The 14,692-nt window shown below is 34.9% G+C and overlaps 1 protein-coding gene across 2 annotated transcripts; it reads left to right on the top strand.

Annotated features, from left to right (window-relative positions):
- The first annotated feature begins 2,789 nt into the window (after positions 1-2,789).
- On the top strand, positions 2,790-12,363 carry LOC127873680 (28S ribosomal protein S12, mitochondrial-like). Of its 2 annotated transcripts, none has more exons than XM_052417615.1 (3): positions 2,790-2,925; positions 10,871-10,944; positions 11,464-12,363. In XM_052417615.1, the coding sequence occupies exons 2-3, from the start codon at positions 10,890-10,892 to the stop codon at positions 11,886-11,888; spliced, it is 480 nt and encodes a 159-aa protein (XP_052273575.1). In that variant the 5' UTR covers positions 2,790-2,925; positions 10,871-10,889; the 3' UTR covers positions 11,889-12,363. The 2 variants fall into 2 exon arrangements, with proteins under 2 accessions (XP_052273575.1, XP_052273576.1); XM_052417616.1 differs by lacking the exon at positions 2,790-2,925 and adding an exon at positions 3,032-3,165.
- The last annotated feature ends 2,329 nt before the right edge of the window (positions 12,364-14,692 follow it).

Genomic DNA, 14,692 nt, shown 5'->3' on the forward strand with positions numbered 1-14,692 from the left:
AATATCATCAGCAAAAAGTATACAAAATATGTCAGGGATATCGTTTGTTACAAATATTCCAGTATCGCACTTTTGTCGAATAAATGAACACAGATCATTTATATATAAAATCAAAATAAATGGCGAGCACAAGTCGCCCTGTCTAGTGCCGATATTACAAGTAAACGGGCTCGAAATAGCACCGGGGCTCGTGCGTACATAACTTTTAAGTTTAGAAAACATTGAGGTCAATACTTTAAGTACGTTGCCCTGTATTCCTTTACGCTTAAGCATGTGAACAGTTTATGATGCACCAAGGAATCGAACGCCTTAAAAAAATCCACATATAACACATAGAATCTACCCCGAGGCTTAGAAATATATTTTTGCACCAAGCTCTGTAAAATAAACATATTATCGGTAACCGAATATCCTGCTCTAAACCCAGATTGCTGCCTCATCAATTAAATCTAATTCATTTGCAAACCTGGTTAATCTATTATTAATGATGCCTGCACATATTTTGTACATAACGTCAACTAAGTCAACTAAAGATATACCTCGATAATTTGAAGGATCACTTCGCGAACCCGATTTATATAAAGGTACGATAATACTTTCACTCCAAGCATCAGGAAAGCTGCCGTAGGATAAAATCTTATTGAAAAGTACATTTAAAATAGGAGTTATAACGTGTTTAGTATTTATGTAAAATTCCGCCCCGATCCCGTCTTTACCTTGAGATTTTCCACGTTTAAGCTTACTAATACTTGTTTTTATTTCGTCGTCTGTAATTGGCGAATTAAATATATAATCGTCCTGGTCGTTATTATACGCATTTGCATGTACATCAACATTTAGTAGTGGGTTTTCTGATTCTTTAAATAGCAAAGATTTAAAGTATTTAACCCACTCATTGGGATTGATAGGTGCATTTGTTGTTGCTGAAAACCTATTTTTTCTAATAACCGACCAAAAATACTGCGGATCTTTACGGGAGTCAATTAAAACTTAACGTTTTTTATTTTGGTATAGAATTTTTTTTTGCATGACATAAGTTTTTGAAAGACCGACGTGCATTTTTGTACAAATGAAAAATCGACCGGTTCATTGGACCAACGAAAACGCCTGAGCAACGAATATTTTTCTCGCTTGGCCTTACTACACGCGCTATCCCACCAGAGCGGATTATTTTGGTATTTATTAAAATTGCGCCTTCTTGTGTGCATATCCTCCGCAGCGGTTTTGTAAATAGAGATAATCGTTTGCACAGCATCGTTTACATTTCCATTTATGCAATTTAAAATATAATCGCGGCATCTTTGTAAGTTTTCTGTCAATATTTTTTTTAATGAATCACAATGTTTTTCATTCCATTTATAGGTGTCATAGTGTTGGGTATCGTTTGGTGAAGAATCGGCATCATGCTTTTCGTGATTTAGGGAACCGGTAAACTGTAATTGGCAGTATACAGGAAAATGATCAGAAATATCATATGGTTCTACATTAAAGTTAGAAACAAATGGAAATAATTCTGTAGATACAATATGATAATCTACTACACTGTGGCCCCCATTTGCCACGCAGGTAAAATTTCCAAATTTATCCGAATGCAACCTGCCATTTAAAATGTGAATATTATGCGTACAACATACTTCAGCTAATGTTTTTCCAAAATTATTATAATACATATTATCCTTATTTTCCCTAGGCATGTTAAAAGAATCTTCGTCATACTCTACCTCAGCATCAAAAATATGTTCTTATGTATCAAAAGGGATATAATCTAAACAATCTTTTGTTCTTGCATTAAAGTCTCCCGCTAAAAACAAGTAACACTCAGGATAGCTGGATTTTAAAACAGAAATATTGCTTTCAAACAATAGAATACCATTACTTTCATTTTCTTTTAAATATATAGGAGAACCTTCATGGGAAACATACACAATATATAAAATAATATCTTTCATGGCATGAAAAATACTCGACTTAATATATAAAACAATACCATCAACAATATCATTATTAATTCTTCTCACAAAACTTGACTGGATTAAATGTTCTCTCACAAAAACACTCACACCACCACTATTTCGAATAGCATTTACAGGTTTAGATCGAACAGAATCAAAGTGGACATACGAGTTTAGAAACGTATCAAATTCCCCAGTAAGATTACTCCAAGTTTCTAATAAGCCGCAAATATCGTAGTTATTTAAAATGTGCTTGACTTCCGCGTCATTTTTATATTTCAATAGTCCGTTTATATTCCAGGTTAAAATGCCTAAATGTTTATACACGATATCGGGCTGTGTGTTTGGACCTTGGCCAGATTCCTAGTCGACGTCCGTCTCCCCACCCGCCGACTGTTGATCATCATCGCACTGTGCGCGCCCACTCCGCTGTTCGTCGCCTATGAAATTCCTCGCGCCTATGTTTTCCCGCCTTTCCTGCCCGCGCGTCCTTGAGTTGCGCTCGTCTTTTTGTATTACACTTACGTCGAGCCGATTTCTAAGGGTATTTTTTATTGACGCATAATCATAATTTAATTGTATCATTGTTTGCATATCTAGAAACTGTAAATTGGATTATGACGAGAGTTTTTCATATGTGGCTATAATGTATCTGAGTTTTCACAAGTCCTCGATATTATATGTTTGAATAATATAAACATAACATATCATAACATATCATAACACAACTATCAAATGACCGTGCAAAAAATGCAGGGGTATTTATATGGATATACAAGTTGCAAGTGCCATTCCGTGATAACATCATGATTTGTGGTCCAGGATACTTCGAACACGGTTCGGTGCACACTGACACGAAAATTGGTGGAGCGTCGCCCATATCTGTTAACGAAAATAGTGTGTTGTAAAAATTGGAAGGTCAACAACAACAATGTGCTAGAGTGAATAATTTCCAGTGGTCTTTGCACAAAATGTAAGTTATTAGCTGATAATGTCATCGAAATAACAACGATATTTTAGAAAGAAACTTAAAACATGCTCAAAGCAAGTGATCAGTTTAAGGTTATTGCAAAGCTCATATTGAACATTGGTTCGGATGGATTTTTCGGACATAACACTAAAGTCCTGATTAAACCATTAGCTTTAGTACTAAAATACCAGCCATTTAATGAATATTAAACTAAAAAATCAAATAATATTATTCATATATGTGGTATGTTTGAATCTTTTCTTAAATGTTTTTAAATATTGATAGCATGGTCTTCTTAAAAGTTCTTTTGATCAACGTATGAAGTTCAGCATTTCATCCATTTATGAATTTTCAGGAAAAATGGTTCCAACTTTAAATTTCAAAAGAGAATGTTCTGCAAAGGCAAATATTTCAACGAGTTTGCAAATGTTCACTAACTGAGCAGATTGTTTACATCAAACATTGACCATTTAAAGCGGGTATATACGATTTTGTCAAATATTTATGAATTTATATAAACTGTGTAAAAAACTTATTATATATATATTTCAATATAAATTTAAATAAAAGTTAAGAAGAACATGTGTCGAAAAATGCGAAATAAGCCAGATATTTAATTCTGAAATTGAAAACGGCTGTACAGCCGAATTCGCCAGCATGTATACCATACATGTACGATGTGCATCTAAATTTACGAGGGGTGTTCCAGAAGTTTGTGGGTTTTCGCTATAACTTTCATTTGGTTACATAAATGGACAAACAAATAGCATGTTAAGAATATTTCGTCCTTTCCAAATCTACTTTCCAAATATCATGGCAGCGATTTTCCTCCTTCTTTATAAAGTACCGGTAAACGGTACTTTCCCAATCGAACGAAAATTCCCAAATTCCCAAAACGGTACTTTCCCAATCAAGCGAAAATTCCCAAATTCCCAATCGGCATCTGGAAAAATCCCAATCAGCGTCCGAATTTTTTCTCAAAACGATAGAAAGTTTCGTAAAAAACCAACTTTCGGCGAGCGAACAAAGAAAATCGTATAGTTGTGTGTAACCACGCGCTCGATTAATTTCGGGTTTTATTATTCAGCGCATTCAATCAATAGAGTTGTTACTGTTTCCGGTTCTTTTGCCAGGCAGCCAGCGTACTGTTTTACGTCGGTTTGTAACCTTATCGCAGTTTGAAATGAGTCATAATAGCAAATATTATGCCAAAAAACCAATCGGAACCATCTATCACAGGACACATTGACAGCAATAATGATGCTGTGCAGGGAGGGATGCAAGCAACTGAGTGATGATCAAACATCAAAGATTGTTGAAATTTTCACAAAAATGAAAGAGAGAGACATTGCTTTAAAAGAGATTAAAACAACTAGTAATTGATTTGGTGTGTTCTTTATAATATTTTGTTATTTATATAAACTTTATAACTTAATGGTCATTAAGGCATGCCTGCAAATGATTATTTAAATGGGTATGTTCAATTAAGTATGAACTGTATGATGTATTCAATAAGACCCAAACTTCACGACGCGATTTTCCCAATTTCAGGATTTCACGACTCGATTTTTCCCAATTTTGAGGTTTTCACGACTCAATTTTTCCCAATCGGACCGGTACGGGTACTTTTCCCAATTGGACAAGGAAAATCGCTGCATGGTAATACATAAAACTATAAATATATATCAGAGATTTAAACATGTGCACAATGCGCACACCGACGCACGTGTAACGTTTCTGTTCAACGTCAATGACGTTATAAAGTTAAAAACTGTCAAATCTTTTCCGCATAATCACCTCCAACGCGAATGCATTGTATGTGTCGGGAAATCCACTTGTCAAAAGTGTCTCTATACCAGTCAGCGTCAAAAGACGACACGATTCGCTTTACTGCAACTGTAAGTTGCTGTTTACTTGCAAAGCGAATACAGCGCAACTGTGATTTAACTTCAGGGAAGACGCGGAAGTCCATAGGGGCCAAATCTGGGCTGTAAGGAGGACTTAGGCGCTGTAACGTGAAATTTGCCGTACATTCTGTTTATCAACGACATTTAAACCAAATTTAAATTCGCGTAACGCTCATACTTATAATAAAATACACGCATGCGCCGCATGATGTTACTGAGGTCTCTATGGCAACGCGTTTCAAACGCGCTTTATGGAATTCATGCATTTTTAGCTTATATATAAAGTCTGTGATAATTGGTTTGTATAATATGTAAATTTCATTGACTTTTACCAGCAAACTAATAAGTTATAGCGAAAATCCACGAACTTCTGGAACACCCCTCGTAGTTTAACAGTTTATAATACAAAGACGAATGCTTCGGTTATTGTAGGAAAATATGTACGTCACTATCGGCTCGGGGCGCTAATTTGTCTTTGCTGCATTTTATGAAATTCGGCTTTAATATATAATTTTTCTTGCCTATTTTGTGTTATTGTTACATATTTTATCAATATATTACAATTAAACACATATAAAAAAAATCGTATATACCCGCTTTAAGCATAGTCGCTAGGTTAGGTTGTTTACTTATAAACCAAAACAAACTGAGGGTTATGTTGTCCCAGGGCAACAGATAAGGATCGTTTTTACGATTTGTATTTGACAGAAAACGCATTTAAATAAAAAATCAATTGTACAATAAATGATTACAAAATTGGAAAACAAATTGCAATCGATTCTTTGTCGTTTTATTTTACCGATTCCCTCCGTACTGTGTTTGATTTTAATAAGTACATTGTAACCTTTAGTGCGATCGTAATATTAGTGAAAAGTTTATATGAACACCGGTTCAGAACAGTGTCTACATAAAAAATTTCTTCCGTCGAAAAAAGTATGCGAAAATGTCAGCATCTAGTTCCGAACGCGGGCGTTCTACGAGAATTTCATTAGCGTCGTGCGTGCCTAATATGTTTCAGTTTGTAACGCGAAACGAACCGTCGGGTAAAGTCGAAATTAATATCACAGGTTGTGATAGAAAAGGAAAAATTCAGTGCAAAACACAGCGGCGAATCTGTGTCCGAGAATCAATTAACCACGTGGAAAAAGGAATTCCCCTGGCTTGTCTTACATGAAGAGGTCTTTCAAATGCACCTTAAGTTTAACCGAACATTAAAAAGCTCATCTCATCCAGAAATAAAGGGAAGTTTTTTATCAACTTAAAAAAAAACTTTTTGACAAATTGATTTGAGGGAAAAAACTAATTCTTTCAAAAAGCTTGTAGTGAAAACTAATTGACATCAAATCTTATCTGTTGCCCTGGTTGTCCTGGATCTGATTTATGACAACAGTGATTTTTTGCTTTATATAATACAACCTGCCTTTTTGATTGGGAAAAAAGTGCAACAGACCATGTCATTGAAAAAAATCCATGATAAATTTTTTATAATGGATTTTTTCCAATCATATTTATTAAATATGATTATACATTAGAGTATACCAATTGTTTATAAGTGCATGTTTAACTGCTTTCTAAAATTTACATTATAAAGTGCTAAGGAATGAAATTGCTGTATATTGAATTCAGTACACCAATTATTGAGTTTAATAGAAAAGTTTGGCATATTTCACTGCGGAGTATCACGTGTTCACAAAAGTACATTGTACGCACAAAATGGCGGAAAAAAATCTCGCTTTATGACAAAAATCAAGGTATTCTCATATTTTATAATATCTAAATTAATGATAACTATGCGCAAAGTACCCGCTTAGTCTCCTTATGTACTCTGGTAATTGTCGTTTTTCTTAGATTTCTGTAGTTTTCTGAAACATTCAGACACAATAAACAATGAAAATTGTACATCGTCTGAACATACTTTGTTTTGACACGTTTGCTATTCAAGATGACAAACAAACAAATAAATACAACAGTTTTTGCTTTCTGACATGCTTAGAATATTTCGTTCAAGGTTTTCCACGTTGTTTAAGCTTTTTTAGATCTGTGGCGAGGGATTTGGAAAATAGTACATCGTCTGAATGTTTTTTGTTTGAGTACATCGTCTGAACGGTTTTGAGTACATTATCTGAACTGCTTCTGTTTTTACTTTTAATGCGATGTTTATAATAATAAAATTGTAATAACATCTGTGATCAGCCAAGCGATTTTTCGTCCAAATGGTGTTCCGTTCTATGATCAGAAAACACAAAATCCTGTGGAATTGTTTACATAGTGTTTAATTTTATTAAATTAAATTAATTAAATTAAATACAAGTCACACTCGAAAAATGTTTTTATTTATATATATAAAAGCACGAAAATAATGTAATAGGAGGTATGTCATTTGGACGAAAGATCCTTGGCTTTTCACATATTTACATTTAAAAAGACCAAATGTAGTTTGCAGTAAAACTAAACTGAACTTAACATTTCTATTTACATACTTGGCGCATGTGACATTTCTTTTTACATACTTGGCGCATATGAGAACTTATTAAAAATATAATGCTCGGCTCGAAGCAGTGGCAGCTCTGAGCTTGCGGTGATTTTGCCAAGCTTCAATAATATATGTAGTATATAATATTAAATGTAAATGTTAGTCTGAATTACATATATGTGGTAATCGATATATAATTATTTTTGTGAAGATAAAATATTGATGTCATAAAATAAATTGGTTTAATTAGATGTCTGTTATATAAAGCTGTTTTGTATTTCAGAATGCGCCAAAAGTCAAGTCTATCGCTTCATCGCTTGAAGAGAAAGCGCTTGAAAACATCGCAAACAATACGATTAGTTACACCAAAATGCATTTCGTCAACTGCATATCACACTGGAGTTTGTCTGCAACAAATTACACCTGTGCTAACGCCCATTAAGTCACCATTTCGTTCACCATTGTATAAAGTATCTCCACCCAAAAAGCGAGCAAAGAAAAGTATTTCTGCAAGGGCTCTTTTTGAGCAGCAGCCTTGTGAAAAATATGCCGTCGCATTCATGACGCTACTGAATCAGATTTTCTTCTAAACATTAACAATGGATCAGTCAAAACGAAAAGCGAACAGTTAAGTGGAATCGATATCGTATGAATCTCAAAGCTATGAGAATACTACAACACAAGCAGACAATTTAACGAGATACATATTTGTAAAATAGTTTGTACTAATGTATCTAAGATATGAAATAGTTGTATATCTACATCTCAAATATTAACTCTTATCAGATTCTACCACCTTTTTTTATACCAATTTTATGAATTGTTATAGACTTTCCGAATGCTTTAAGAATGCTTTGTGCTATTTTATGCCAAATACAAATTATGTTTATGTTATGTCATGAAATAAAGTTTAATGTTAATAAAGAAGTCATTATGACCTAGTGTTATATTTTATATGCAACATCATATAGAGGCCCTCGAATACATGTATGTGTTATTTAATCTTGACTGGGGTCAGTCTTCCCAGTTGCCACACGCAGGAAGTAAAATATTTTATTGAAGCTAAATAACTGATAAAATAACTTCCTACCGGACATGTGCTGGGGACAATTTGATGGGGGAGCAGATATAAGACATTAGCAAAAAACAGCAAATACACTTTAAAAAAGTTATGATGCTTCAAGAGAAATCTACTGGTTTAAAGCAAAAACTGTTGTATTTATTTGTTTGTTTGTCATCTTGAATAGCAAACGCGTCAAAATAAAGTATGTTCAGACGATGTACAATTTTCATTGTTTACTGTGTCTGAATGTTTGAGAAAACTACAGAAATCTCAGAAAAACGACAATTACCAGAGTACAAAAGGAGACTAAGCGGGTACTTTGCGCATAGTTATCATTAATTTAGATAATATAAAATATGAGAATACCTTGATTTTCGTCATTAAGCAAGAGCTTTTTCCGCCATTTTGTGCGTACAATATACTTTTGAGATCACGTGATTCCCCGCAGTGTATTTGGGGTGAAATTTTGATGAGCTTTTGGGGGGGAAAATGTTACTTTTTGCAATTGGGAAACAGCTTTTGTTTACTTTTTGGAATTGGAAAATAGCCTGTAACATGTTGTAATTTAGGGCAAAGAAATCACTGGATAGATATGTCAAAGGTACAAATTCTAGCTTTTAAATGACAGTGGACAGCTTTCGAGTCTGTTTCCTGTGTAGAACCAGTACTTTGGTGTCTTTGAGGGAGATCTGAATAATGCTCCCACAGAGGGAATCAAATCCATGACCTCCTGGTCGCTAGGTGGACACCATATCAACTACGTCATGGTGACCTTTTTGTTATTGTACTATTAAAGGGATCTTTTCACGGTTTGGTAAATTGACAAAATTGAAAAAAGTTGTTTCAGATTCGCAAATTTTCGTTTTAGCTATGATATTTGTGAGGAAACAGTATTACTTAACATTTACCATAGTCCAATATAGCCATTATATGTATCTTTTGACGATTTGAAAACCTAAAAATTATAAAGCGTTGCAACGCGAAACGATTGAATAATTTGGAGAGTTCTGTTGTTGTCGTTTAAATTTACGAAACTACGAAGATTGCTTATATAAGGTATAAAATACTTATCAAGTGTCTACACGGCGGAATAGCCGAGAGGGCTAATGCGTTTTTACTTCAGACTAACTCCAGGACTCCGGGGGTCACTGGTTCGAGCCCTGGTACCGGCTACTTTTTTTTCCTTTTTTAAATTTTATTCTTGATTTTTTACTGGAGCTTTTAAGATCCAATGTTTACATCTATCAATATAAAGCATTTAATGACAAACTTCAAAATATGCCAAAATCTGTGAAAAGGCCCCTTTAAATTACAGTTATACATTTATATAGTTATTATGTGCATCAACATTGTTGAATACCGAAGTAATTGATAACAATTCTAATATTTACTTTATATTTGAAAATGTTATTTCACATGCTTGCAATCATAATGCATCTTAATTCTAAATGTGTGGTTATATCTTAACTATCTCATTGTTCTAAATAGCTTAATACAGATTAAAAAGTGATTAAGAACGGTCACTGTAAGTAAGTCAACCAAAAGACACATTTATGCATACCGATATTTAAGATTTTATTTTCCGCACAGTTGAAATAGTGAAGTAAAAACTATTAAATTTTCAAAATTACAATTCAAAAGCAGATAATTATAAGCTGTAATTTTCACTTTATGCAACTGACTTTCAGATTCTAATAATTTTTTGGCTAACCATAAACATTTGCACCTTTTAAACAATGATGTCATTTTCTTTTACATGAAATATTTTACAGACATATTAAATAAAAGTGTCAGTTTATTTTGCATACAATATGGGTTCATTTGAGTATAAAACATGGATCACAGGTGCAGACCGTCCAATCAGAATGCTGCTTCTAAATGAAAATGCTAGAAATTGAAATCAATTGTGAATGAACCATAACATTAAATATGTGCTGTAGGGATTTCAAAGGGCGATTTAAGGGCCCTGGTCACAAGATAGAGTTTAGCAGTTAAGGTTTATATTAATGATAATGACTTAAGAATGCACAGGGCTCCTAAAATAACTGATGCCCCTGTGAGATTGTATTGAACATGTGTATTTTATAATTCATCAGCTGTGTTGGCTATTTTAGATCATTTGTTTTTTCAACATAAGCAGACATATTGCCCTTTTGTAGCTGTTTTTTTATTTGTGTCACATCTGATGCATTTTTAAAAAAATGAAGAAACTTCCTGAACATATAAAGCAGAATGTGAAGTTGTTTTTTACAGAAGCAGGGTCAAGCCCCTTTTTAAGAAAAAAGAAACAACAGCTGTTTTTGGATCTAATGTCTTTCATAACTTAAAATTATTGTGGCTAGACTTGGGACAATATTAATACGCACCATACTGTATATGCTAAAGCAGTTAATAAAATAAATGTTTAAACAATATTAATTTATTGCCATGCACCAGCTTAACTTTAACCACTCATGCATCATGAAAATATTATGTTTCTGATATTCTAACTGTATTATTGTCCAGATTGACAGCACCAACCATCATGTTGTTGGGAAAGCTGACACGTCCATTTGCAGCAATCACATCCAGGATACAATGTATGTACTGCAGCATGAACCTGGCCATCTGATTGCTCTGTCAACTTAATTTTCAGTAATTAATATATTAATACATGTATATTGAGTTATTTATTTCAAAGAGTTCATAATAAATCTTTCCTAGGCTGTATCAGAGTAACATTGTACATATTTATTATGTAACGCCAAAAGGCTCAAGGATATAGAAACAGTGTGTATCATTTATTGCTTGTGTGCATGCTTGTTTCTGTCTGTCACACTCTTACAATGGCAATTTCTCCTACATTGTGCATGCCATTTTCGTCACACGTACACTTTGATTAGCTCCAAGTGCTACAGAGCACATTATCAAGGTTTCTGGATTTAATCATTTTGTAAGAAGTAATTTGACATTGCTTAAAGTATCTTAATGTCAGAGCCTTGTGAATCCAGTTTCCTTTAGCAAAATCTTTCACTTGTCCATGCAAGCTATGAAACAAACATGGAATAGAGCTCCTAGGTTTTGCTTTCAGCATATATTGGCTTCAATCTTGACTTCAGGTTTGTCCTCCCATGGGAGTACACAGATTAGCAGCCATCTGTTACAGACCACCAGCCCATGTGAACCACAGCTGCTCAGTCGGTGTATGGCCAGTCTAGCACGCATGCACAAAGTGGGCGAACGGAAAAGAACCAAACAAAAGCAAGCCCCAATTCTCGGTGGATGTCCACAGCTCAAAGGGGTGGTTATTAAAGTGATGATCAGGAAACCTAAAAAGCCGAACTCTGCCAATAGAAAATGTGTCAGAGTGAGACTGTCCAATGGTGCGGAGGCTTCAGCGTATGTGCCAGGGGAGGGTCATAACTTGCAGGAGCACAGCATAGTGATGGTGGAGGGGGGCAGGGTGCAGGATGTGCCCGGTGTGAAACTGAACTGTGTCAGAGGGAAGTATGACCTGCCGCATGTGAAAAAGAAACCTACGTAACAATTATGATAGTATGATAACATTCAGTATTTTACTATAGAAAATTGTGTCTTTTATATGTACTGAACAATTGGACATCAGTCTGTACGACAGTAAATCTGGTAATGCACTCAGAACACAAGCTACCATACACTGTGGAGTGACCAATATTGATTTTTCATACTCCCCCTACAATCCAGTTATCAGTATCTCGCTAATCAAATCAGCAGTTAATTTGTTTCTTCAGACGGCACGCATAATTGTTACCATGTCATTTATGACCGCCAATTTAAACTAGGCCCTTATATGTATTATTCTTGGCTGCATGTTGGGTGCATCGTGCCAAAGTATGAGCATTCTGTACTTCGAGTGTCATATTCTGTGTTTTGATGAGCATAATTAAATTTGTAATCGGATATGTAATACATATCTGAACTTAAATGTTAACACTCTTTGTACAAATTCTAGTTTCAAATAAACAATGCTCATGTGTTTATTGATAATTTGTCCTGATAAAAGCAATTGAAAATTGTGCCACATGAACAGTGCCACGTTATCAACATGGAAAGAGTGTGTGTATTTTTTGTAAAAGAAACTTTGTAGCGTAGAGATCATTGATATCATATTATATGGATTACAAGTTTTGAAGTTCATTTTTATGAAATAATTTATTGTAAACAATTTAAGGGCTTTACATGATACATTGAAACAAGTAAGTTTCATTTAAAACAGACAAGTTTTAAATTGCTACTCTGTAAGATTGACAGAAAGGAGCTTTTTTAATTCTCAGAAAATCTTGTTCACATTTGCAAAATTTTGTGATACATTCAATCTGAATTTAAATTCACTTGTAGATTTGTCTATATAACCAACATTAATATGAACAGTGCTTGATGCTAGCATACTGCATTACTTGATTCACCCATGTTCAATGGGAATTCCCCAATAAAACAATTCACTTTATATATGCACAGAGCACTTACGTAAAAAGGCAGGCGTTTCGTGTTAATCAAATTCTTAATCACATTATTTTCAACATTGGTCATTGTTTAGTTTTGAAAATAAATATCATAATTATACTGGATTATAGGGTTATAGCTAGAGTTGAAACATGTATCCAGAAATCAACACATACGGTAAGGTTAACTAAAATATTAATTGAACTAAATGTGGGACTTCCACTTATTTCTGGGACATCCAAATGTAAGGCTTGGAAGTGAGGCAACTTTTGAAAGCTAGTGGAAGCTCTTAAAGGTATTAAATTATAAAACAAATGCTCACAGCAAATGTTTGTTTTTTCACAGTGCATGTTTTGCTTTACTTAGTGCTTCAACAACATTAAGAGCAGAGCTGTTGTATACCATACATTCTGTAGTTCACTGTTGGTTCCAGATTCACACAGCCACTACAATTGAGCGTTTTGACAATGTGTTAAGCTTTTTAGCTCACCTGATTGCTCAGGTGAGCTTTTGTGACAGGTCTTTGTCTGTCGTATGTCCGTCCGTCCGTTAACATTTGCTCGTAAACACTCTAGAGGCCACATTTCTTGTCCCATCTTCATGAAACTTGGTCCGAAGCTTTGTCCCAATGAAATCTCAACCGAGTTCGAAACTGGGTTGTGCCGGGTAAAAAACTAGGTCATAGGTCAAAAAAAAAGAAAAACCTTGTTAACACTGTAGAAGTCACATTTCATGCCCAATCTTCATGCAACTTTGTCAAAATGTTTGTCTTAATGATATCTTGGTTAAGTTCAAAAGTGGTTCCAATCCGTTGAAAAACATGGCCGCCAGTGGGCAGGGCAGTTTTCCTTATTTGGCTATAGAGAAACCTTGTAAACACTCTAGAAGTCACAATTTTTGCCCAATCATCATGAAAGTTGGTCAAAACATTGGTTCAATTGTTGTCTCAGGCGAGTTCGAAAATGGTCGAGATTGGTGAAAAAACATGGCCGCCAGTGGGCGGGGCATTTTTCTCTATATGTATATAGTGGCAGTTTTCCCTATTTGGCTATAGAGAAACCTTGTAAACACTCTAGAAGTCACAATTTTTGCCCAATCATCATGAAAGGTGGTCAAAACATTGGTTTTATTGATATCTCGGACGAGTTTGAAAATGGTCGGGATCGGTGAAAAAACATGGCCGCCAGTGGGCGGGGCATTTTTCTCTATATGTATAGTGAAAACATGTAAACACAGTAGAAGTCACATTTTTGGCCCAATTTTCATGAAATTTGCTCAGTACATTTGTTTCCTTGATACGAGAATCGAGTGAAAAAATGGTTCCGGTCAGTTGAATAACATGGCTGCTGGGAGGGGGGCAGTTTTCTCATTATGTTTTGCACAAGTCGGTCCGTCCGTCCACCAGATGGTTTCCGGATGATAACTCAAGAGCGCTTATGCCAAGGTTCATGAAACTTCATAGGTACATTGATCATGACTGGCAGATGACCCCTATTGATTTTCAGGTCACTAGGTCAAAGGTCAAGGTCACGATGACCCGAAATAGTAAAATGGTTTCCGGATGATTACTCAAGAACACGTATGCCTAGGATCATGAAACTTCATAGATACATTGATCATGACTCGCAGATGACCCCTATTTATTTTCAGGTCACTAGGTCAAAGGTCAAGGTCACGGTGACCCAAAGCAGTAAAATGGTGTCCGGATGATAACACAAGAACGCTTATGCCTAGGATCATGAAACTTCATAGATACATTGATCATGACTCGCAGATAACCCCTATTGATTTTCAGGTCACTAGGCCAAAGGTCAAGGTCACGATGACCCGAAATAGTAAAATGGTTTCCGGATGATAACTCAAGAA

This window comes from Dreissena polymorpha, chromosome 3 (assembly GCF_020536995.1).
Source record: "Dreissena polymorpha isolate Duluth1 chromosome 3, UMN_Dpol_1.0, whole genome shotgun sequence".
Classification (NCBI taxonomy): domain Eukaryota; kingdom Metazoa; phylum Mollusca; class Bivalvia; order Myida; family Dreissenidae; genus Dreissena; species Dreissena polymorpha.